General features: G+C 36.6%; 1 protein-coding gene and 1 pseudogene across 2 annotated transcripts in view; one reads left to right on the top strand and one right to left on the bottom strand.

The window, feature by feature from the left end:
- Nucleotides 1–16351, top strand: part of LOC132294955 (AP-1 complex subunit gamma-2-like) — a 38698-nt gene extending 22347 nt beyond the window's left edge. The window contains exons 12-19 of one of the 2 annotated variants that reach the window (XM_059793005.1): nucleotides 8069–8196; nucleotides 10531–10635; nucleotides 10765–11024; nucleotides 14179–14424; nucleotides 14508–14683; nucleotides 15318–15422; nucleotides 15797–15888; nucleotides 16087–16351. In XM_059793005.1, the coding sequence (XP_059648988.1) occupies nucleotides 8069–8196; nucleotides 10531–10635; nucleotides 10765–11024; nucleotides 14179–14424; nucleotides 14508–14683; nucleotides 15318–15422; nucleotides 15797–15888; nucleotides 16087–16090 (1116 nt within the window). In that variant the 3' untranslated portion in view covers nucleotides 16091–16351. Of the gene's footprint in view, nucleotides 1–8068; nucleotides 8197–10530; nucleotides 10636–10764; nucleotides 11025–14178; nucleotides 14425–14507; nucleotides 14684–15317; nucleotides 15423–15796 lie in introns of both variants that reach the window. The other variant, XM_059793004.1, reaches the window with a different exon arrangement.
- A 1431-nt stretch (nucleotides 16352–17782) lies between these two features.
- On the bottom strand, nucleotides 17783–22986 carry LOC132294954 (F-box protein SKIP23-like; annotated as a pseudogene).
- Nucleotides 22987–24366: the final 1380 nt, after the last annotated feature.

Genomic DNA, 24366 nt, shown 5'->3' with positions numbered 1-24366 from the left:
ATAGTCACAGTGTACATTAAGAAAAAACAATTAGCCGGAGTTACTATAAAAGGGTTCCCCCTATAGTAAACCATCATTGGTGAACACTTAACTTCACAATCTAGAATTATTTTCCTTAATCTCCTTTTTTTCTTTTTCATATAATAAGAAGAGAACATAAAATTAGCAAGTTTAGATATAATCAGATAGTCTTGTAGAAAATACTTATCAAAAAAAAAAATATATATATATATATATATATATATATATAGTCTTGTAGAAAATAAATTTGAGGAAAGGGCCATAGCACATTGATAAATCCTATGATTTAACATAATCCAATTCAGAACAGATACAACAAAATTCCAAAAGTATTGACAAATTGTGCATTTTAGTGTTCCATTAGTTGTTCCTTCATGAATACATAATCATTTTTGACATTCAACATGCCTTTTTCCAAACCATATACTCTATATGAACCTACTCTACCATGCCCGATTTTACATTATGTGGTATCCTAGGATACCTATTTGTTACATCGGGTGACAGGTTGGGTCTGATTTGCTGATTGTGTGGGCATAACATGAAAACATATGCCCAATTTGTTAACCTGAGGTTTTTGGGGGCTGGGAGTAGTAGAGGTGGTGCATAGTTTTACAAAGTTGCTTTATTTACAGTGTACATCAAGGTATAAAAGAATAAGGTAGCAGGACCTAAATCAGCATAAATAAGGCATTTATATCAGGATTTATGTTACATGGACTCGGGTACGGGTATGTATCCATGCGTCGGACGTGTCAAAGCTCTAAACCGAAGGACACGTGGACACTGTTAAATAATCATTTTATTTAGTTAGTTTATTTTATTTCTACAGTACAATAATGTTTTTATCGTTTTTATCTAATATAGTGTTCAATATAGATTTTTAACTCATTTTAAAGTAATAATACAATATAATTGAATGATTGGATATGCTTTTTAGGTATATGTCCAACCAAAAGTGTCGGACACATAGCCTATAACCATGTCCAAGCAAAACGTGTCCGACACGGGTACTTCACTACTTTTGAAGAGTCCATGTAACATAGATCAGGATAACCATTGAAGGATCATTATTCTTAGGCCTAGTTTGGTATGCAGGAATGGAATGGGCATTCCATTCCAACCATTCCCTTGAAATGAAAATCCATTTCACATCTAAACTGATGGAATGAAATTCTTGGTCACCGCCTTCCACCACCACTACCACCACTGTCACCGCCTTCCGCCACTGCCCTCCACCTTCGCCTGCCACCACCACTGCCGTTGCAACTACTTTCCGTCGCCACCCCCGCCTTCCGCAGCCACCACTGCCGCCGTCGTTGCCACCCCCGCCGCCGCCCTCCGCCGCCATTTAGAATGGTGATTATCATTTCATTCCTATATCATTTCATATTTGCAACCAAACAATAGAATGAGAATGACCATTCCATTCCATTTCATTTCTGCATACCAAAGTAGGCCTTATTTCCAACCAAGGAACATGAATATGTTTGACCTTTCCATTTTTCTTATGTTCTCTCTACCTTATATGCTCTTAAATATCGTATTAAGATACTCGAGTCACTCGTCTATACTGTTATTTTGAAAATGGACGCTATCCTGCTCTGTGTCTCACCGTTGGGGCATAAATGGTTGCAGTTACCGTCTCATATGTTGAAATGAACTGCGTTTTAGGAGACAGTGGGTTTAGCAATTCTTTTAAATGACTGAGATAATAGGCATATGGTATGAAATTGATAGCATTTGTGAGAAGTGAGAACGGACCAGCACCATAGGCCCAGATATGTCATAGTTTCCACGGCTCAATTCAGACCTAGACGGGGGAATAGGTCTTATGGATACATTTTCTGAGAATTTACTTTTCGTCTGATTTTCCGTTTATTTCGCTATTCATGTGTCGATCAAAATCACGATCTTATAAAATTTGTAAATCAAAAAGACAAGTTTTACATGAAAAATCCTAGAAAGGGGGAAACCACGGGACCCTTGAACCATCCATGGAGAAATGCGTACAATACTAAATTAGCAGACTCTAGCCCCAGAATATTCTACTTCGTACTCATACTCATGTCAGATGATCTCTTTCGAATCTGTTGCTGCCTGTCAACAACTTGATCACCCACAAGCTTGCTCTCCATGGTTGTTCAAATCATTGTTCTTCACAATATTACCACTTGATTGGTTATAGATTACTCTCTGATTAGCTCCTCGTTTTGAATCTCTTAATTACATAGTTTATGGTGTTGTATAAAATACTGGTGTACTATAAATACCCTACATTATTTATTTATTTATTTGATAATTAAGAAAATTTCATTGAAAAGCCCTCAAAAGGGGAGCTCATCCCAATCTATTTTTTGGAAAGCTCTCTCTCTACAAAGATATGAACTCTCAATTATGTGTAAAAAGATACTCTAAGCAGACTATAACCCATATTTATAGCAATGTAAGTGTCTTATGTGAATTAGGAAAGTAAAATAAATTAAAATTCTGATGTTTTGAGAGTTTGAAAAGATTGGAGAGAGAATCCATTTGGCCGCCGCCGACCCCATTCATAAGGGATTGAGGCAAGGATGATGATGATGTTTGATAGTTTGTAAAACTATTCTGCCCTGTTCAATTGACTTGAGCTCAATTGATCAGGACAGCGATCAAACTTGTTCCATTAGCCTTTGAGCGTGTGCCTGACGAGTTCAGTCGACCAATTTATCGATCGAAACTCACTGGAGTCAGTTACAAGTGGTGTTTGAGCAATCTATGCATCCCACGAAGCTCATGGTTTTCCAACACATTTTTCTGTTCAAATGTTTGATCTATTGGTGACCTTAAATTTTGAAAAACATAGCTTAAACTAAGATAATAACTTGAAGAATTCTTTAAATATCCTTAGCCTTTCAAGACACTATTTTTTAGATCAACTATTGTCCAGAAACTAGTAAAGAATTAAAATCCAAACACTACTTTAAACTAATAACCAGACACTAGCTTTAGAACTTAAAACTAAATCTCTGTATATTCCTAGATCTTTTAGGCTTTGATACCATTCGGAGTAGAATTATAGCATGTTAAACCATTACTTAAACTTAACATAAAAAGCACAACAAAACAATAATAATAATAAAACTATAATAACAAAACTATATTAAACCATTAAAACAAACTATTTAAGATATTAAACAACAACAACAACAACAACAATAATAATAATACTACTTGCATGTGCAAAAAGGATGGTGAGTTAGTGGATCACTTGTTGTTGCATTGCCCTGTGGCTCACGACTGCTGGAGTTTGATTTTTGGCTTGTTTGGAGTGCTGTGGGTTATGCCCCGGACGGCGAGAGGTTTGATTGACTCTTGGAGAGGGTGTGGGGTAGGTTCTCACGCTTGTCTTTTTTTGGAGGGTAGCTCCTCTATGTGTTTGGTGGTGCATTTGGAAGGAGTGAAATAACAGATCTTTTGATGGGGAGGAGTCTCCCATAGGAACTTTGAAATTCCGTATTATTAGGTTCATTTTTTGTTGGGGTATGGGCAGATATTTTACATCTATAGAGGAGATTGTTGATTTCTTGGCCTCTGTGGGTCCTTAGGATCCTTTTTTTGGCTTTGGCTTTGGCTTTGGTTTCGGCCTTTGTGTATTCTAGGGACGCGTTCCCCTTTGAACGCTTTCTATACATTTTTACTTATCAAAAAAAAAAAAAAAATCTTAAACATTAAACTAATATTGAAATCAGAAGTTTAATCTTGTATTGAATTGAAAAGATTAATACAAATTGAAGCTTAAACAATAAAGCTTGAATACATAAAAAACTTGCAAAGAAGTTTTTGGGTTCCTTAGTGGGAAATGGTGGAGAAAGAGAAAGAGGGAGAAAGGAAACTTGTGTAATCTTGAGAGAGAGAAGCTATCGAGAAGCTGAAAATTCTCTCTCAAATTTTGGTATGTTTTGGCATATCCGTAGAATGCCCACATTTATAGAAGAAGTAAGTGGGAAAAGGTGTAAAGCTTTCGTGAAATTTCCAGAGCTTGTAGTTTGCTTATGACATTCTTGCTGAACATTGGTAACTGCTATTGGATTTCCCTACACTAATCACAAGAACAAAACTGTCAGAAAAGAAGAAATTTTCAGGCCTTCACATGCAAGTGTGTCAGAAACAATGTGCAAGTGAAACAAGGCTCCGGAAATTTCTCCATAGAAGACAATTGAAGAAACGCAAATCAGCATTCCATTTATTACAAAAAGACAAAATATGTAAAAGCCTAAGTACACCACTTCCCAAGTTTCCCTACTTTTGGCAATGCTACGGGAGAAAAACAATGGATATAGATATATGGACATTTATATCCCACTTTCTAAAGAAAAAAGAAAGATATATATTCCATTTATATCAAATCCACTCAAAATAGTCGAAAAAAAAAGAAAAGAAAAGAAAAGAAAGAAAAGAAAAGAGGAATAGTGTTGTTTGTCTCCCACTTCTCCTATAAATGTGGGCATTCTACGGTTGCCAAAGCATACCAAAATTTGAGAGACAAAGTTCTCCTTTAATTATGCCTTTGGTGGGCTTAGGCCCACACAAGACTCAATCAATGAGTCGCAGGGAGTTGCGACCGGACACCAAATTCAGGCCACAACATTAAAGTTGATTTTATCCTTAAAAAAATCAAATTACAAAAAACTTGAGGAGGTCCTCTTTGATTGAGAGAGTTTGATCCAGTCGTGTTCTCATACGCGGGGTACTCATGTATGGATCATGAAACACCATCTCGAGGAAAGTGGACCAAAAATGGTGACAAATAAATAATATTATCTCCTTCCATCTCAAAATTCTTGTCCGCTTTTGGGATTCCTCTTTTAAGGGGACACGAATCTCCCCCCCCCCCCCCCCCCCCCCCCCCCCTGAAATTCCAAAACTACCCATTTTAGTTTAAAAGTTCATATTGTTGGTTGGGAAATTTTTTAGAAGTTAAGGATATCTGGAAAATATACGAACTTTCTACATGGACTTTTCAAATAGGACATGAATTTTGGGACATCCATAAATGGAAAAATGGACTAGAATTTTGGGACAGACGGAGTAATCTTTTCATTATACTTTGCGTCAACATTTCAAGCTAATGAAGCATCTATAGATTTTACAACCCCCCCTTCTCTCTCTCCCCTGAATGAATCCAAGGTTGCATGAGATTTACGTATTTTCTGAAAGTCTATAGTGATTAATCGGTGAATGTTTACGTCCTTAGTCAAAATTTGATTTGAATGTCTAACATTCCAGAAGTCTTAGTTTTAGCACTGGAAAGTGGAGATCAACTGTTATTTGTAAGTTGCTTGTTAGTTCTATAATTTAATTAGATTTTAAGAGCACATCAACTCAGGAACTCCTTGGTCAACATTTTACTCCCATGTGACACACCAACAGATTGACACATTTTGTGCACCAACACACACAAGTCATATTTACACTCGTTCCGCTCCAAGATGTGCCAGACAACAATATATATGTGATGGCGTGGCCCGAATTTGGTGCCCGATATATGAGTGATGTTGTGTACTCTAATTAATACTCTCTTGTAGCCTGATATATAAGGGCGTTTAGGGTTTGAAGTGGGAAGAATGAGAGACACTGAAAATTGTCTAGAAAGAGAGTGAGGGGCTGAAACTTATAATCTCCGATTTTACACATAGTGAAGACTTCCGCTGGATCTCCACCGTGGACGTAGGCTTTCCCGAACCACGTATAAATCTCTTTGTTCTTTGTGTGTGGTGTGTCTATTTTTCTGTCGTGTTTCGTAATTGTTGCTTGGGTTCGCTGCTGTTTGTCATAACAATATATGTCAGTGTCTTTGTCTAGGTCAGTTACTAGAATGGTTTATTTACACAAATATATATATATATATATATATATATATATGCATTGGCTATTCTATTGAGTTTAACAATTCCATAATTATTTATTTTGCATTGACTGATATTCTGTTTGTGTGTATGTGACCTGGAACTTTCAGTTCCGTGTCGATGAGGCACAAGGTTGACAAAAGCAGATGAGTGCAACATATGGAAACACCTAAAGACTCTTAAAAATAATGGTTAATTTTGGGAAAATATAGCTAGCCGCCTTCGGCTTTTTGTGTATTCTTTTAGGCGCGCTCCCCTCTTGAGTGCCTTTAATGAAATTTTATTTGTCAATATATATATATATATATATTGTGAAGCCACTGGTTGCATGTTAGTCACATTAATACTATCAATGGTTAATTTTGTGAAATTATAGGTAGCCACCTTTGTCTTTTTTTGTGTTCTTTTGGGTGCGCTCCCCTCTTGAGCACCTTTACTGAAATTTTACTTGTCAATATATATATATATATATATATAGATACTGTGCATGACCATGCTTTCATAGCTGGCTCTGGTACCAAGTCCATGTAACACAGTTTCTTGTGGAATTCTATTCTTCCCCCAAGTGTACTATGTTGGTAGTTATAGGAGCATGTTAGGAGGGAGCCTAGCTGCAGTTTGTACCTAGCTTTCCTCTAACATTTCCTGGAACTACTCCAATTTTCCATCATTGAAGTGAGTTGAGAAACAATGTTTTGCTGTCCTTTCATTGGTTTCTTGCTTCTTGTCTTTTGCTTCCTATTTTAACTATGGTGTGCTATATTAGTTCTTGTTATTTAGATATGGTCTTATAGTTTTCCTTTGTTGCTCTCCTCTTTCTCCCTCTCCAAATTCTGGTTTTTAGTTTCCTTTGTCAGACATTTGCACACGGGGGGATGGAGTGTGATCAAGGGAGGGAGAGAGAGAGAGAGAGAGAGAGAGAGAGAGAGAGAGTATTTTGGTTAGGTTGGATTTTGCCCCATCCAGCTCTGTCTGGAAGTTGGCGTAGCTCGGATGAGTGCTTGTTAAAATTAAACATTAGTCCTCGTCAGCTTACTTGCTTTAAAAGCATTCTCTCATTGAAGAAGCACTGATAGCTTTAATCCTGATTTAACTATATGAAGAGACTGTATATAGAAAACTTTGTCTTGCTTCTTTTCCATAAATAGGGAAAGGGTCTTTTTCCTCCATCCTTCTCCCTTCCCTCATCTTCCTTTATTTACTTTTTATGTTATAGATTAAATAATTTAAATGGGACATGTTCACGCCTGGCATCTTCAATGCTGGGTCCCTCTGTCTGTCTGATTACCAGCCCATCCTCTGCCATGTTTGTCTTATTTCTTGCTGATGTGAAATTTTTGCCAGTTCTTTTTTTATATTTGTCTCTTCAATATGTTTTTCTATAGTTCTAGCGGGGGACTGCGTAGAGAGTTGTTAAAGGAAACCCATGATGCTCAGTGGGTGGGTTATCCAGGGGTAAAGAGGACTCGTGCTTATGGAAAATGTTGTGAGCTTTTTGATGTGTTCAGTGACACGATCTAATCATGATGAGCTTCCCAATGGAATCATATAGGTTTAGAGACTTTGGAAATATCTCTTCTCCTGTGCTTTTTCTTGTGTTATCGTATAGGTTCTAGATGATAATTTAATGAAACTTATAGCACTCAGTACCTAGTCCATAATGACATCTCCTTATTGTATGACAAAAATTGGGGTTGATTTAATAGTCTCTTCTAGTTGACAGATCTTTTGTTCAAATGTCCAAATAATCCTGTTAACTACCATCTACTCCAAAACTTTAAGCTGTTGGAGAGGGTGTAACTTTAATATTTTATATCCTCTAACACGCCCCCCTCATGTGTAGCCTTCTTTTGGTCCAACACGTGTTTTTCAATTTTAATTATCAGGGTGACGGCAAGAACTCGAGACCTTTGGCTCTGATGCCATGTTAACTACCATCTACTCCAAAAGCTTAAGCTATTGAAGAGGGTGTAGCTTTAATATTTTATATTCTCTAACGAATCCTATAATATGCAGCATGATAATGGGATTGTTTTATCTCAAAATCTGTTTAAACCTTTCAGTTTATAACTTTTAGTTACTTCTGGTTATTTTTTATTTTTTGCATCAATGTCTTTTTTTTCAGCCGGATATTTAATTGATCTGGTTATTCTTAGCAGGTAACAGAGTCTGATGCTGTGGATGTTGTAGAGATTGCTATTAAGCGCCACACCTCAGATCTTACCACACGAGCAATGTGTTTGATTGCTTTGTTAAAGCTGTCTTGTCGTTTTCCAACTTGTTCACAGTATGTTTGTGTTTTCTCATGTTCCCTTTAAATGTTTATTGCCAAAGCAGCATCCAATTTTCCAGATGAATGTATTCTTAGTGGCCTGCTAAGTTATGCAGGATCTTTTAAGTTTTAGATAAAACTCAGATATGGGGTTTTGAATGCATCTGATATTAATGTTGCTCAAGTTAGTTTGAAATATATCTAAATATTCTGTTTATTCATAAGGTTTGCTAATGGTTTTCTAATATGGGCATCTCATTCTCTCTTGGATCTTTTATTTCCATGTATAGTGTGTTATGTTCCATTTTCCTCTCTCTCCATGCGGTTTTCCATTGTATTTCATTATCTGCGGCTAAACATTGCTTGAATATACTTCACAATAAAGGAGTTTTTGAGCTGCTATTTCTGTTCAGATTTTTTTTCGTGGACTTAATTATCCAAAAATATCATCCAGACTCTAATAACAGCAATGTGTCTTTTCTGAATAAATGGACCCCATAATTAATCTCCTTAGTTGTTCTTAACTCACTCCATCCATAGAACTTGTACAAGTATTACTTACCATCAAGAGCGAGATATCTTTTGGTGTGGGACCTCTTCATTGAAGGTGCAATATCCTAGCTGTATAGCAGCTAATAAAGAAGCTTCCGTTGTGGAATATGTAAACCTTTTGGAGAACAGAGTTGTGAAGGCTCCTACTATATATGTGAGCTTTTGAGGTGTGAGAATTAGTCGCCAGATGGTTTTTTGCAGCAGCTGGATGTCGTTGTTTTCCAGGGTGAGGCAATGGATTAGTGAGGCGGAAGATGCCTAGGAATGGTAAGTTCTATATAATGTGCTTTGTGGTGAGGGGGACTCCTTTCCCTTGGAAGGGCATTTGTGGACAGAGGCTCTGTTGTCGGTGTTCTCTTTATTTTTCTTTTTTCCTTTTTTTCTTCCCCCTCTTTTGTTTTTTTCCCCCTTTCTTTCTTTCCTTTTTTGTTTTTTGTTTTTTGTTTTTGTTTTTGTTTTTGTGACAACTTCTCTAAATGCCAATCTGACCACCAACGATTTTGGGGAAAGAGGTCAAGTGATGGTGAATTGATGCATGTGTAAAAGGGTAGAAGAAAGAGTATTCACCGACTTCAATGTGAGGTGGATAGGGAGCTATGGAGCTTATGATTTCTTTGTTCAGTTTTGAAGGGGCTATGCGGCACTTATGCCAAATCGTTGAGGAGTTGGAGTAAGAGTAACTTAGTAGTACTGGGAAAGCCTCGGAAGCTGTGCCCTCTTGTGTGATGTAGTACATATGGAATGAGTGGAATTTACGGTCTTTTGAGGGAGTGAAGCTCACAATTCACAAGTTGAAGCATTTGATGTCGAGTTCTTGCTTTTGGCTAGGGAACCCTCTTCCTCTTCTTACAGTTTGTTTGTTTGTTTTTTTTTTTTTTTCCAATCCTTTTTCGGCAGAGTTTTTGGGTGGTCTATGCATACTTGTGGACAAATAGGTGGCCATTGTTATATACTTCTTGTATACATGGGTTAGACTCCATTTTTTGGTGCCCTCCAGTTCTTTGCTTTTAGTTTCCAAATTTATATATATATATAAGAAAGAATGAAGAAAACACTTGAATATATATATTGAGTAATAATCTGAATTACGATGGACTTGTGATGAGTACTTGTTTCTTTTTTCTCAAAGCAAAACAGTTCCACTTCTTTTTATTTAGGGATGTCTAACCATCATCACTGTTTGTTCTAATTGGACTTGGGTTTCTTGTATATTTACATTCTGCTCGTCCTGTTTGTACAAGGGCATCTCCTATTATCCCGTCTGATAAGATTGTTTAACTGGTCTATCGGCCTCATGCATTAAAATGTCACTCTGCACTTCTTCTGAATGCATCAGCCATTATATGTCCTTCTTACGGCGGGTGTTGGGAGGGGACGATTACAGACATATCAACCTTGTTCATAATTTTGTTAAATAAATTTCTTCCCTTTTCTTTTGCTTACTCGTTTTGTCATAATATTCTAGCAATGAATCTTAAATGTTGGCGTGTCATATTTCTTTGTGTTATTAGTTCTACTTGTATTATTACAATGTCCAATCTTGAAAGACTTTTCTTATTTCTTAGCTTCATTCTGATTCAACTAAATTTGATGTGTCTATCACTTGCATTGCTGAAAATTATTTCTTCTTTCAATCAAGGAATTTTTTTTCATGCATTTTTTTATACATTTTCTAGCATCTGTTATTTTCGACCACTATTTATATCCTATATATATGATACATTGATATTGTCCGGTTGATTCTGTTAATCTCTTTCCGAGTCAAAAATATGATTGTATGTTTACTATTTTCTGCAGGAGGATAAAGGATATCATTGTTCAATCTAAAGGAAGCCTTGTGCTTGAATTGCAGCAGAGATCCATTGAATTCAATTCTATTATCGAGAAGCATCAGAATATCAGGTATTCTTTTAGCTTACCTCACCAAGATCTCTATTCTTTAACCAGTTCATTTTCCATTTGCCCCTCTTTTGAAAATTTTCCTAGATAGTGCATATCTAAACTTACAAACCTGCTGGATGTGTGATGCAGGTCTCAACTTCTGGAGAGGATGCCAGTTCTTGATGAAGCAACTTACGTTGGAAGGAGGGCTGGTTCTCTGCCAGCAACTGTTTCAACTTCAAATGGGGCTGCAATTAATCTTCCAAATGGAGTTGCCAAACCTGCTGCTGCTCCACTTGTTGATTTACTTGATCTCAGTTCAGATGAGGCCTTGGAACCTAGCTCATCTGGCGGTAATTTTCTTCAGGATCTTCTTGGTGTTGATCTGTCACCAGTTTCGCCACAATCAGGTCAGGTTTGGAACGCATCAAGGCATAATCATAATACAATGCCTGTAAAACTGCATTCTTTTTTTCCATTCGTTTTCTGTGTTTCCTATCCTTTCATTTAAGAGTTATTTTCTTGCAGCATTATGGCAATAATTAGCAATTTCAAAAGTCCGAGCCATTATTTTAGAACCTAAATTTCTCATTTTCATTCTTTTAATGTAAAAATTATTGGATGAACTCTTTAACCATTCAGTCCACCATTAAGAACTGCTACTATTATTTGTCACTTAGTCAAACCACAATTTCTTTTTTGTAATTAGAGTTGGTAATAGGGTTAAGGCAATTGCATCTGAGTAAAGCCCAAAATGTACGAATTTCAACCCAAACAAATGCACTTATTCAGAATGTGGTAATGATCTTGCCGGAGAAGCATTTGCTGTTTTGACGGCTTTTTTCATCTATTACAAGAAGTCAATTATACCCTTAAATAAGAAAGATTGTTGTTCAATTATACACACACACACACACACACACATTGTTTTCTACACTTGGTATTAGTGAAATATTGGGTTAGACCTCATGGAGTTCGGTGGTGGCAAACTATGATGATTGTTTGATAGCTAAGTGTTTTGTTGAAATCATCAAGCTCAGAAAGGTAGTGACAGTGTTCATGGAAGCAATGGCGACATAGACAGTTATCTTCATACAAGAAGAAAAAGTGGGAGGACCAGTTCAGATAAGTCAAGCTTGGCATTGCAGTTTTCTGGATCCAAATCCGATTTAGAGATGACTTCTTTCATTGGAATCTTGGTACAAGATCCTTGGGTCCATAATCTGTTGAAATTTTCAATCAGTAAACGACTGACGGGACTTCTTTTGCTTTTCTCCACGTGAGATATGCCATTGAAAGTTCCCGATTGGATTTACTCTTTGTTATAGAGTTTAAAGGGGTGGCGAATAGTTGGTTTTTCTTTTTGGCAAGTTAGCAACCCACACACCTATTTTGGCCAGCTTGGGGCTTGAACCCTTGACCTCTCATTTGCAGTGGTGAAGGTCATACCACCTAGGCCAAGGACCCAATGGTAAAAATAGGTTATTTTGCCATTTGATTGAATTTTCGTGTTGTTTAAAACACTGTGTTCTCCCTGTTGATCAATGGTGTTTGGAGGAACAGGTTGGAATACCACGTGGAAGAACCATAGGGATATAATTGATTATGTAAAAAGAGTACAGCCTTGCGTTACTAGATCATATTCAAACTTTAGAACCTCTAGCCAGTTGATTTACAGCTGGCAAAAACATTCACCTACTAGCCTGTTACTTCAGTCAATGCAATTAAACCACAATTCATCTTCTCTTCACAGTGATTATTTGCCAAACCCATAATTAAGTTTACCTTCTGCAAATTCAAATGATGCTTGATTGTATTGTTCAACTATACTCCATATTGACGAAATATAATATCTATGAGCTCACTTTTTCAAGTATTTGTGTGTGATGAAAACCTTTTCAAAATGGTAAGTTTGCTGTAAAAGTAAACTCAGAAAAAACTCAGCAAAATTGTGCCGTGTTCTGTAAGAACGTAGCTTTTTTCTTCGGTACTTCTCTCTCTCTCTCTCTCTTTCAATCAAAATCTAAATCTCTGTGAAACATGTTTTTTAGTGTTAATACATGTCTTTGTAAATAATATGTCAAGTAACTGAGAAAAGGCTTGGTTGTTGTATAAATATAATCTGTTTGGTAGGAGGTATGGAAACGTGGATGAAAGGGAAGGGAAAAGGGATGGAATAGGTATCGCTAGAGAGGGGAAGGTTTTGAATATTATTACTTGGTTGATTGGAAGGGGAGGAAAGAGTGAAACCCTTTGTTAGTTGGTGGGATGGAGGGGAGGAGATAGCAAATGCTGCTTTGGCAGTAAGAGTGGCCTTAAAATTACACACATTCATCAGCTATGAAGCACGGACACGTGACACGGGTACGACACGGATATGGCGATATGGCAAATTTAAAAAAAATAGGACACGGATACAACAATAAAATAATAATATTTTATTATTATATATAAAAAAATTAACTTATACTCTTTCTTATTCTTTTATATATATTATACAATAAATATAGCTCATTTAAATTAGGTGCACCACCTTTCTTTTCAAAAATAATATATATAATAAAAACATCAGCCAAGCAGATTCCATTCTAAAACAAACATAATATATATATATATATATATATATATATAGCACACTCCATCTTTCCCCCTTACTGCAGTTCTCTCCTCCTCTCTCATCCCACTCTATCTTCAGGAAACCCTACGCTATTTTTTCATTCAAAATACAGGGGTGCTCCATCTTTTCCGGCCGTTCTCTCCTCCCCTCTACTTCTTAATTTTCAGATTTCTAAACAAATAAAATCAATTTGAATTGTAGATATATATAACCCACATTGGCTCCCTCTTCAACTTCTTCATCTCTGGCTCTGTTCATCTTCTTTCTCTCTATTTGAAACAAAAAGGCCCGTGTCTTCAGCGTGTCCGACTGGTGTCGGGCGTGTTCGATCAGTGTCCGGTCGGCTCTGATATGTTAAAAAGAACAGGACACGGCTAGCGGCGTGTCGGACATGTGGCCAAGCTTGGGACACGCGTGTCCGACACTAGTACGTCCCCCCTGGGAGACGTGCCAGTGCTTCCTAGTTCATCAGTAAAGGATTGAACCTAAGACATACTCCAACCTCAGGCCATCTCTTTTACCATTTAAGCCAAGGTGGAGGGGATTAGAATATTTAAAAACCAGATAACGGGTTGGAATCTAGTCAAGTAGGTTCCATTTTTTTGATCTTTTAATCCCCATTGAAGTCTTTGAGAATATGATTTCATCAGAGCAACAAAGGTTTATTTACATGCCAACACTTCTTTAGCAAGTCATCATTGAATATACATTCTGAAAAAAAAAGTCATCATTGAATATGCACTATTAGCTGTTAGAATTGCAGAGTTTCTTTGTTCTCTGTGATGACTACTGCTTGTGCAATTAGTGGTTTTGCTAGTACCACGGGAAGCTTTGGTTTAAGTATAACTTCATTCTTCTAAAATACCTTTGTCTCTTAATTATATCTTGTAAATAGATCAATTGAATTCTAAACAGTGGGTGTTCTATTTTTTTCCCTGTATTTATAGGTGGGAGTCAGGCTCAAAAAAGTGGCACGGATGTCCTATTGGACCTTTTGTCAATTGGAATGCCTCCAGCTCAAAACAGCTTATCTACACCTGATATTTTATCCTCCAGTCAGGATAACAAAACTGCAGCTGGTGCACTAGAGAGATTGTCATCACCTGCATCTTCTGCACAAACCCCTTCTCCTGCTGGGGGTTCTTCCATGATGGATTTGTTAGATGGCTTTTCTCCAGATCCACCAAAGCCTGGTATAACCTTTTAATATTACTTGAACTTTGTTAGGCAGTACATTTAGTTCTTCAAATATTGATAACGTCTTTTCAATAAACAGGAGACAATGGTCATGCTTATCCGCCATTAGTTGCATTTGAGAGCAGCTCGTTGAGATTAATGTTCAACTTCTCAAAACCATCTGGAGATCCACAAGCAACCCATATCCAAGCTACTTTTACAAACAAGTCACCTAATGTTTATACAGATTTCATTTTCCAGGCAGCTGTACCGAAGGTAGTACCAGGCAACGGTCATCAATTAAACTTTCATGCTATTATATACTTTCTTTCCACAAAGTTTAACTTATAAGTGGACTTCTGCATCTCTTCTGCTTACACTTTCTAACTTCTCATTTGAATTTGTGTAATTTTGTTCCTTTCGTGCTCTTTATCCCCCATTCAAGTTGTAATGTTCGTATGCCCAATTGTTCATGTTCTGTATAAATATAAATTAAAATGGAAAAATACAATTCTTTAGTAGTTTTGATGCATTTTCATTTTCATCTTTTGCTCTCTCTTTGTTCAGCATGTGAAAATCTATGACTTCTGAAATTTAAGTTCTCCTCTCTCTTAATAGCGTGTCTTCTTGTATGCATTAGAGTATATAGGCAGTTTATAAGCGTCGTCATATTGAGCCTTTCTTATGTACAAAATTTTCGACATAGATTCTGTATTTTTATGTAAAAACATTTGCATTTACCAGCATTCGTTTTCACTACCTCTTTATTCAGTGAACGACAACTCCAAATTTGTTCAATTGCTTATTCGGACAATTAATTTAGATACCATTTATTTTATTTCTATTATTATTATTTTAATTGTTTTCTTGAGCATGCTTTTCTGATACATCTGGTGCTTTCATCCCATAGTTTCTTCAGCTGCACTTAGATCCAGCTAGCAGTAATACTCTCCCTACAAGTGACAATGGTTCAATCACACAAACTTTGCGAGTTACCAACAGCCAACATGGCAAGGTATGGATATTGTATATTATTTTGATCTTTGTTATTCTTTTTGACCAGATTATGGTCTTCATGACGTGAGTAAGGTATTAAATTCTCTATTGTTTAATGTGAGAGACCCCTATCCTCAAGTGAAAGTCTTTTCTCGTTATCAACCATTTTAGAAGATCCATTGGAGTATAATTTTCCGTGCACAAGTTTGTAAGCGCCCGTTAGAACTTGCTCTTCACCAATTGATAAAAAACAGTCTATCAGGAGTGACATTTAGTAATATCCGGATGTTGTGTGGTCTGGCGAACTGCGTTAATTCAATTGAAACACGGTTTAGAATTTTCGTCTATTTATTTATCGTTTGAGACACCATATAATAATTATTTTGTTTCCAGAAATCCATTGTCATGCGCATACGGATAGCTTACAAGATGAATAACAAAGATTGTTTGGAGGAAGGACAAATCAACAATTTTCCTCGTGGATTGTGAGTTGAATGGTCCCCAAGTGTTGTTTAAAGACGGTGACAGATGAGCTTTTATATGATCTTTTTTTTTTTTTTTTCCTTCAACAGAGGTCTTCTCGCTGTCTAGCGTTTAGTGCAATCTTTTGTTTCAAATTCTATTGTTTGGAGGTCATGTGGCTTGTAGGCCTTACTTTTCATTTCTTTTCTTACTCGTTGAAGGTAGTATTTGTACATTATGAGAAGATCTCCTGTACGGGTTTGTGGGAAGTATTTTTGCATTTTGAGGCACGTAGAGGAACTCCGTCTTATATTGGGAACTTGAGGTGCTCTTGTTGCTGAACTTTTACCCTTTTTTGTTTTTCTTTTCATTTTTCTGGAATCTGCAACTTTTGGTCTTCAAGATTTTGTTAAAATTTATACCAAATTACGAAAATTGTAAAATATTATTCCATTTTAATCATGAACTTTCTGTCTTATGAAATTATTTTAAAATGTGAAAGGCGAATGCAGAAAATGATTCATATTGGAAGGTGTTGCTTGATTCATATTGATTTCCTTCTAACATTAATGGGAAACCATCTCCTTTATTCTTCTGTTCTGTGAATGAACTGTAAGTGTAATAAACATTCTGGCGGAACTAGATTTATTTGAAAAAATGTTTCATACGGCATATTCCCTGGTCATGTATATATTGTATTGCTTAATACCCGCCATTACATATCAAGCGGAATGAGTTATGGCTTGCTGATACAAGCAATTAATTAATACAGGTTTGTGTTACACAGCATGCGTCTAAATACAATTAATACAGGCGGTATTGCTCAGCATGCATCTAAGTACAATTAATTCAGGTGGTGTTACACACCATGCATCTACATAAAGAACAATGATGCTCAGACTGATTACAACTCTAAACCAAAGGAGTTTTACCCCTTAGATATGTTTTTGCAATTTTCAGCATCACAATCAATCAAAAATGAGAAAAATGATTTTATTAGTCTTATGCAGGAATGTTTTTTTTTTTGTTTTTCTTGTATGTATGATAAATGTTTGGTATAGGCGGACTATACATATGCCTCTACTATGGTTTGAATCTTTGACCTCTTTTTAAGAAGTAAGGGTCCGATACTGCTAGTCCAACCCATTGGTGATGACAATGTTAAAGGGAGAAGACCAAAATTAATGTAAATAGATTTAGTAAGAAATAGTATGATAAAGCCTGATGGTTCAAATCAAATGGATCATAGTTGGGGAAAAAGATTTTGGTGAGTAAGAGTTATGAATTTTGATTGAAGTACTTTATGAAATAATATTGGAATTTTCTTTAGATAGTAGTTAACACAAGAAGATTGTTTTTATGGACTCGATCAAGAGGGCGCGTTTTAGAAACTTGGACTCATTTATATGCAACTCAGAGCACTCTCATCATAGACACTCATTATTGCTAGAGAGAGGCTTATGTTTGGTGCTCTCATAATAGACGCTCATTATTACTAGAGAGAGGCTTATGTTTGGGCTGATCTCTGGGACTGTCTTCGTCTTTTGTACTAAATTTTTTTTACTACCTATATGGTGGGGATTTCTTGGATAGGCCCTACACAAGCTAATGGCTCTTCAAGTGTGCACTTTTCTCGAGATTTTTATTTATTTTAATAACGAAGAATCTAATCACTCCGCTAGTCACTATGAAGTTTGAACTCTCAAATGGTGTGCAAACTTCGGATGCACACAATCGTCCACAACTCACATGCATCATTTAAGTCGAGGCTTGACCTTTGGTGGGTCTTGAACCGGAGATTGAAAGAGAGTACTCCAAAGGCCTTACCAGTTGAGCTAACCCGCGTGGGCTAAATGAAATTCCAAGTATCCTTTCTATTAACTAGGCAACTCCAATTTCCATTCCTTTTTACGTTGCATAATAGATTGCACAAAGTTTCAAAATTCGAGTTTTCACCTAAATTTGACATCCTCCTGATTCCTGACCTACATCACAGCTTCTTACTTGATTTTCAAAAAGCAAATGTAATTTAAACAATAGTCATTGATACCAAAAAGAGGAACTAATAAATTACTGTGGAAGAGAGTAGTTTGTATATCTACAGGAGATCATTGATACCAAAAAGAGGAACTGATAAATATTACTAAGCCCGTCCAATCTTCTTCAATCACATCTTAGAAGCATTACCATCTCCAGAAGTGCAAAAAGTCCCTTTAACACCTCACCCTGTAAAGATCATTCAAATGAGAAGAAAAATCGTTAACAGAAATGAATTTTCTATACTTAATGTAATCCTTAAGAATAAAAAATACTGATGGTCACTCAACGTAAATGTTTGCCAATGAACAGTTTCACACACTAAACCAGAAACATATGCATAAGCAGAGAAAACCCTGTACCATATTTTATATGTAAAACTTCATATGAAACCAGTGGTTTTCCTGCAGATTGCTAATAGACCAGTCTGCCACTATTTTAGGTCATATATTCAAATATCATGCCACAAAGGTAATATGCGCAACACTTAAAAGAGGATGTCCGGCAAGGTTATTAAGGAAAAATAGATGTCTTGTAAGGAAATAGTTACGATGCGATATTTGTGCTGGAAAAAACTAGAGAAAAATTGTTGTCAACTAAATGATAATGCACGCCTTAAATTTTGGGGTAAATTGCACTCACTCCTCAAAGGTTTGAGTCAACACCACTTAGCGAACGGTTAATGTACTAGTTTACATTGACACCCCCTGAGGTTTCAAACGTTGACATAAACACCCCCTCTACCCGAGAAAATGACCATTTTGGCCTTTGACTTGGTCAACAATTACATAAAAGGGTAAATTCCTAATATAACCCTAAATTTTAAAGGACCAAAATACCCTTCATTTTACATTCTCTCTCTAACCCACCATACCCTCAGTCTCTTTCATACACCATCCGATACCCACAACATATGCCCTCTTGGTCTCTATCTCTATCCCTCCCATACCCTCTCTGTCCTAACACCAACCACCACCATTGCCGCCCCTTTCATGAGAAACCCACCATACCACCGCCGTTGCCACCAACAATCAGAAGCAACCACCACCACTGCCGTCGATCAAAAGCGACAAGATCAGAGGCAAAAGCCACCACCGTTCGCAAATTAGAGAAACCCACCACTGCCGTCGATCAGAAGCGACAAGATCAGAGGCAAAAGCCACCACCGTTCGCAAATTAGAGAAACCCACCACTGCCGTCACCACCAACAATCAGAACCACCACCACCGCTCGCGAATTAGAGGCATGATCAATGATTACAGTGGCAACAAAGATTTACTTGGTGATGCCAACAGTTTCGACAATTGCAGTGGCGAATAGAGATCTCTTCGCCGCCAGTAATTTTGCGTGGGTAGGGTTAAGATCAGAGGCTCTGTGGTCCAACAACTTATTCGGGCAATGTATGGGTGTGTGGGTATGGCGGTGGTCATCATGGGGTGTGTGGGTTTGACCCAAATGCGGTGGTTGTGGCGGTGGGTGTGTTTTGTTGGTTGTGGCGGTGGGTATGTTGTGTTTGATGTGGCGGCGTGCGTGGGTTGCAGCGGTGGATGGGTGTGGCGGTTTTGGGTGAGAGGGGAAAACAGAATATTGATTAGGGTTATTTTTGTCAATTAATAAGTTCAGGGGTAAACATGACTTTTGAAACCTCAGGGGGGTGTGAATGCAATTTATCCTAAATTTTATAAGTGAAACCTCAAGTTAAAAAATAATTATCAAGGAAAAACACAGGTCTAAAGTAATTAAAAGAAGAAGTTTAATGCAATTGAGTTCATAAGTTACTTTACTAACGCAACACAAAAGGACCCAAAACCCACCTAAACTTGAATGCTGCCAGACTCTTCTTCTAAGAGCACATACCTTTTGGTTGATAGAGACAAGCACTTTAAAATGTGTACCCCAAACGAAAAAAAAGAAGAAGGTTTTAAGCATGAATCCTGGACACTCTTCCGGTTTTGTCCATTAGACTGTCAATTTTATAATTGAGGTTCAATTAATGGCATTTATTTGATTTTTTGTGACACTTAATCAAGTAATATAATGCTCTTCCATGTGTTATAAGTATAATCATCTGAACATGGTACGAAGGACAAATCGGAGAAATTTTTACATGAAGATTTACACAAAAAGGGCAGATAGTGGAGAAATTCAATGAGAATGTGAGCAATTGCAGATCACAGAACGTAGGATTACTGGGTTTGTTAGCCATCTATAACAGGAAGTCTCCAGCATTCACATTAAAACTTAAAAGTAATGATATACTGAATTTTATTAACAATACTCAACAAATCGTTCAAAAACTGGAACAAGTACCTTTTAAGATCCTAGGATTGCTCTAACAAAGGTTTAATTTCAACCCTTTATTTAATCTACTCTAATAACCCCACTAATCTGCCTAGAGATAAGAAAATAAACTAAAAGAAAAAAAAATGTATTTTTCCCTTTCCTTTTCTTTTTTATACCCACTTTTGGAAGGAAAAAATATGGTGGGCCACATAAAAATGCTCCCTGGCCACCCTCCTCTCTTCCTTTTTCTCAGCCCTTCCTACTTCCAGACCATGCAAGGCATATCCTTCTCTCTCATTCCCTCTCCCCCTTCCTTTCCTCCAACTCTTCTCCCACCAAACAGACCATGAAGTGGCCAGATGACTCAGGTAAAAAACACAACTTTTTAACTGACATTACAGCCTAATAGAGAAACAAAAAAACAAACACTGAACTGTAAATAAAACCCAAGCTTAAGAATCAAGAAAAATGACTCAAAAAAAAAAAAAAAAAAAAACGAAGACGAAAGATCCAATGAGTTGACTGTGTGCTGACAGCGATACCGCGTGACCTCTCAAATTGGTCTTAAAATGTTGTCCTAATGCTTATAAACAAGGCGATAATACTGTCTAACTAGCATAGAATGTTATTTAAAGAAAGGAAAAAGTGCATTTGACAATTTCTCCTAGAAGTCAACTTATGACTGAAAAAGAAGAATATCGTAAAGAGCAATAAAAAATAGAACATAATTGGCAGCTAATACTGACAATGCTTTCACACTGCGTCTACAACAAGTCATAAAGAGAGAAAATAACATTAGTCACGAGAAGAAAATGGTAGTGTTAACCTCTCAGTATGTTTGGTTGATAAAAGAAGAAAAAAATAGTATTAATCTTACATTGTTCCATTTTGACTATCATATATTAAACCACTTGAAACCCATAATATGTATGAATATAGAATTTCCTGTCGTTAGAAGTATCACGACTTCAAAACCATGAAAAGCAGTTGACCTGTTCCTTCGTGTTGAAACTAATAAAGTTAAAACTGATGAGAGAGAACTCCAACCACAAATACATTGCTAGTTTACATCAAATTTGATATGCCCTGAAATACAGCTGGTCTTTGACATGTGAATCATATTACCCTATAAAAACATTATTACATTGCTAGTTTGCATCAAATTTGATATGCCCTGAAATACAGCTAGTCTTTGACATGTGAATCATATTCCCTATAAAAACATTATTACATTTGTGCATATGATATTATGTGCGCATTCACCACATAATGACAACATGAATTTCATGCCATGTTTGGGACCATGGAACATTATCGGTGAAAAAATAGATCAACATTAAAGTTAGATAATTTAGTTCAAAATTCCCAAAGGCAACATTAAATGAATCTTCCTTCAATTCCAAAGTGTTTAAATTTAGATATTGAGAATGACTTACATTCGTTTCTTGATGGAATGTGATGTTGGCTTAAGCCAAGGTGGGGGTGGCCAAAAGATCTGATAATGGTCCAGAAACGAAGCTAGAGGCCCGCACTTGGCATCTAGCAAGCTGAAAACGCCAGTGTCTGCAGTTTCGGCACGCCATTCATCTTCTTCATCATCTCCTTCACTATCCTCAGTGAATGAACCATCGGAAAATAAATGCAACCCCCTTTCAAACCAGAGAAATCTCGAGCCGAAACAGAATAGGTGAATGGATCACAAGCAAACAGCACTCGGTCACCCAAAGTTCCAACCCTCTCCCATTTCTTTTCTGTCTCATTCAGCTTATAAACTTTCAAGTAAACCTTGTTAAGAGGATCATCCATGGCTAGTGACTCGATGGGATCCCACGTGTCATTTCCTTCATCCTCATACTCATTGTAAAGGCCGATATTAATATTTTCTTCCTTATCAATCAAAAACAAATCACCACAGGACTTCACCAAACGTAGTCTTTTGTCATCGTCACCGGCACCGCCATAACAAGGCCCAAGAGATGCAATCGGCCTAGGCTTCAAGTCTGAACCAATCACTACAGTCCTTCCTTTATCCCCAACTGCATAAAACTGTCCCTTGTGATACACAAAGTCCTGGCACGAATCAGTAAGATTCCTACAACCAATTTTGGTCCATTTCCTATCTCCAAACTTGAAAAACCACAACTTTCCATCTTGAATGGCCATGACAGCATAATCATCAGCACCAGCACCAGACCATGGACTCGAGGACACAACCACTTTTTCAAAAATAGTAGAATCATCATCGTTTAAAATAATCGTCGGTTGGATCAATAAAACGAAGAGGATAAGCTTTACCTATTTCAGTGATCCGAAAGTTGAGCAAATTGAGTTGTTTCGGAAACGTTTCCGGCATTTTCCTTTGAGATAGAGGATGTAGGGCACGCTTTTTGCCATTTTCGATCTCTTCAACCCTAACCAACCAGGGAATGGAAATTGGAGTGCTTGGTTTGGGGTTTTGTTGGAGGAGGTAGATGGTGGTTTTGGTGAGAGATAAGTAACCGTCGCGTTTGGCATTTCTACCTCGGACAAGACGGTTGCGATTGGTGGAGGAAGGAGCAGGGAGGGGCAGAGGAGGAGGAGGAGGGGGTTCGTTGAAGAGAGGAATTGAGGAACGCCATGAACGACAAACGGAGCGAAAACGGAGATTGTCGATCCGAGTGTTGAGATGTTTCTTTGAGATCAGTGACGAGCTCTTCTGGGAGTAGAGACCACTGGACTCTTCTGTCGCTCTTGCCCATTTTTGTTCTCCGATGTGAAAAGTTTCTGAAGACGGAGCCAACTCTAGGGTTTATGTGACCTAATTAATGATCAACGTTCGACTTCCCATTGATTCAAACTTAATCTTTAAGTATCTATTTCAAATTTCAAAATAATTACACTTTATTTTCAATTTTCAAAATAATTACCGTTTGTTAAAATCAGGCATCAATAATCACGCCCCGATAATATTCTCGGGGGTAAAGTGCAAAAATCCTTCCTCGGTTGTGTCTAAATTTGCAAATAAAATTTTTGAACTATGTTTTATGCATAAAACCACTTAAAATATTACATTTAGTTACAAAATGCCACATTATTTTACCTATTTTTTATTAAATGATCATAATACCTTTCTTATTGAATTGCACTTTATATATATTGCATTAAAAAGAAGATATTTTTTATTTACATAATTTATTAATTTTTTATGAATATTGTTTGAAAAAGAAGATATTTTTTTGTCCCAAATTTTTTTTAAAGTGAGTATAATAAATTTATTATAATAAGTTAATCATTTTAGAAAATGATAGTTATAAATTTATTTATTTATTTTTCATTTTTATATTTAATTGATACTAATTATAAGATTAAGGTAAATGGTATAATTAATATTTAAATAAGAGAAAATATAATAAAAAATAATTTAATAAAAAAATGGCAAATTTAATAACAAAGAGTAAAATAGTCTTTTGTGATGAATTTGTCCTTAATTGCAATAAATCAATAATTTAGAGGGGCGAATCTTTAATTCAAGGATTAGTTGCAAAAAGTTAATAATTTAAGGGTTTTTTTTTTTTGTACTTTACTCTATTCTCGAAGAAGATATTCAGTGCCAGTCATTGTTATGTTGAGTGAATAGACATAAATATATATCATTCTATTGGTCTCACCTATTTTTTAAAATTGCTCTGTATGAGTACTCTTTTTATCCCAATATAGTTGTCCACTTCGTAAACAGTGAGTCATAAATTACAAAGTGGACAACTATATTAGAACGGAGATAGTAACTTTTATGTAACCCAATATCTACTCCCTCAAAGTTCTCAAACGGTCCATTGTAAAATTCCTGAAAAAAAAAAAATCTCTACACCACCACAACGGTTTGTCCTTGTTGTAAATATAGAACACTAGAGACCCACAATAGAATAGATAGAAGAATGTAGGGAGGGGAGAGAGATTTTATTTCTTCCCTGCGAGAGTAAGTCTTACAAAACAACTATGACCCCTATTTATAAAAATCTATGGAAACCCACTTTCCTTGCTAATTTCCATTCATTCATTCTCGTGCACCATTCACTAATACCACTCACATAATAATGCGTCGCCGCCGCCAATATAGTGGACACCACAATTAATTACATAACACTCTCTTTGGGGTTTACTAGAATACACTACGAGTTTGTGGGAAGTATTTTTGCATTTTG

The sequence above is a fragment of the Cornus florida genome, unplaced genomic scaffold, assembly GCF_030987335.1.
Source record: "Cornus florida cultivar Cherokee Brave unplaced genomic scaffold, ASM3098733v1 CherokeeBrave_3.0.0_Hap2_Chr02, whole genome shotgun sequence".
Classification (NCBI taxonomy): domain Eukaryota; kingdom Viridiplantae; phylum Streptophyta; class Magnoliopsida; order Cornales; family Cornaceae; genus Cornus; species Cornus florida.
This window is presented reverse-complemented; position numbering and strand designations above follow the sequence as displayed.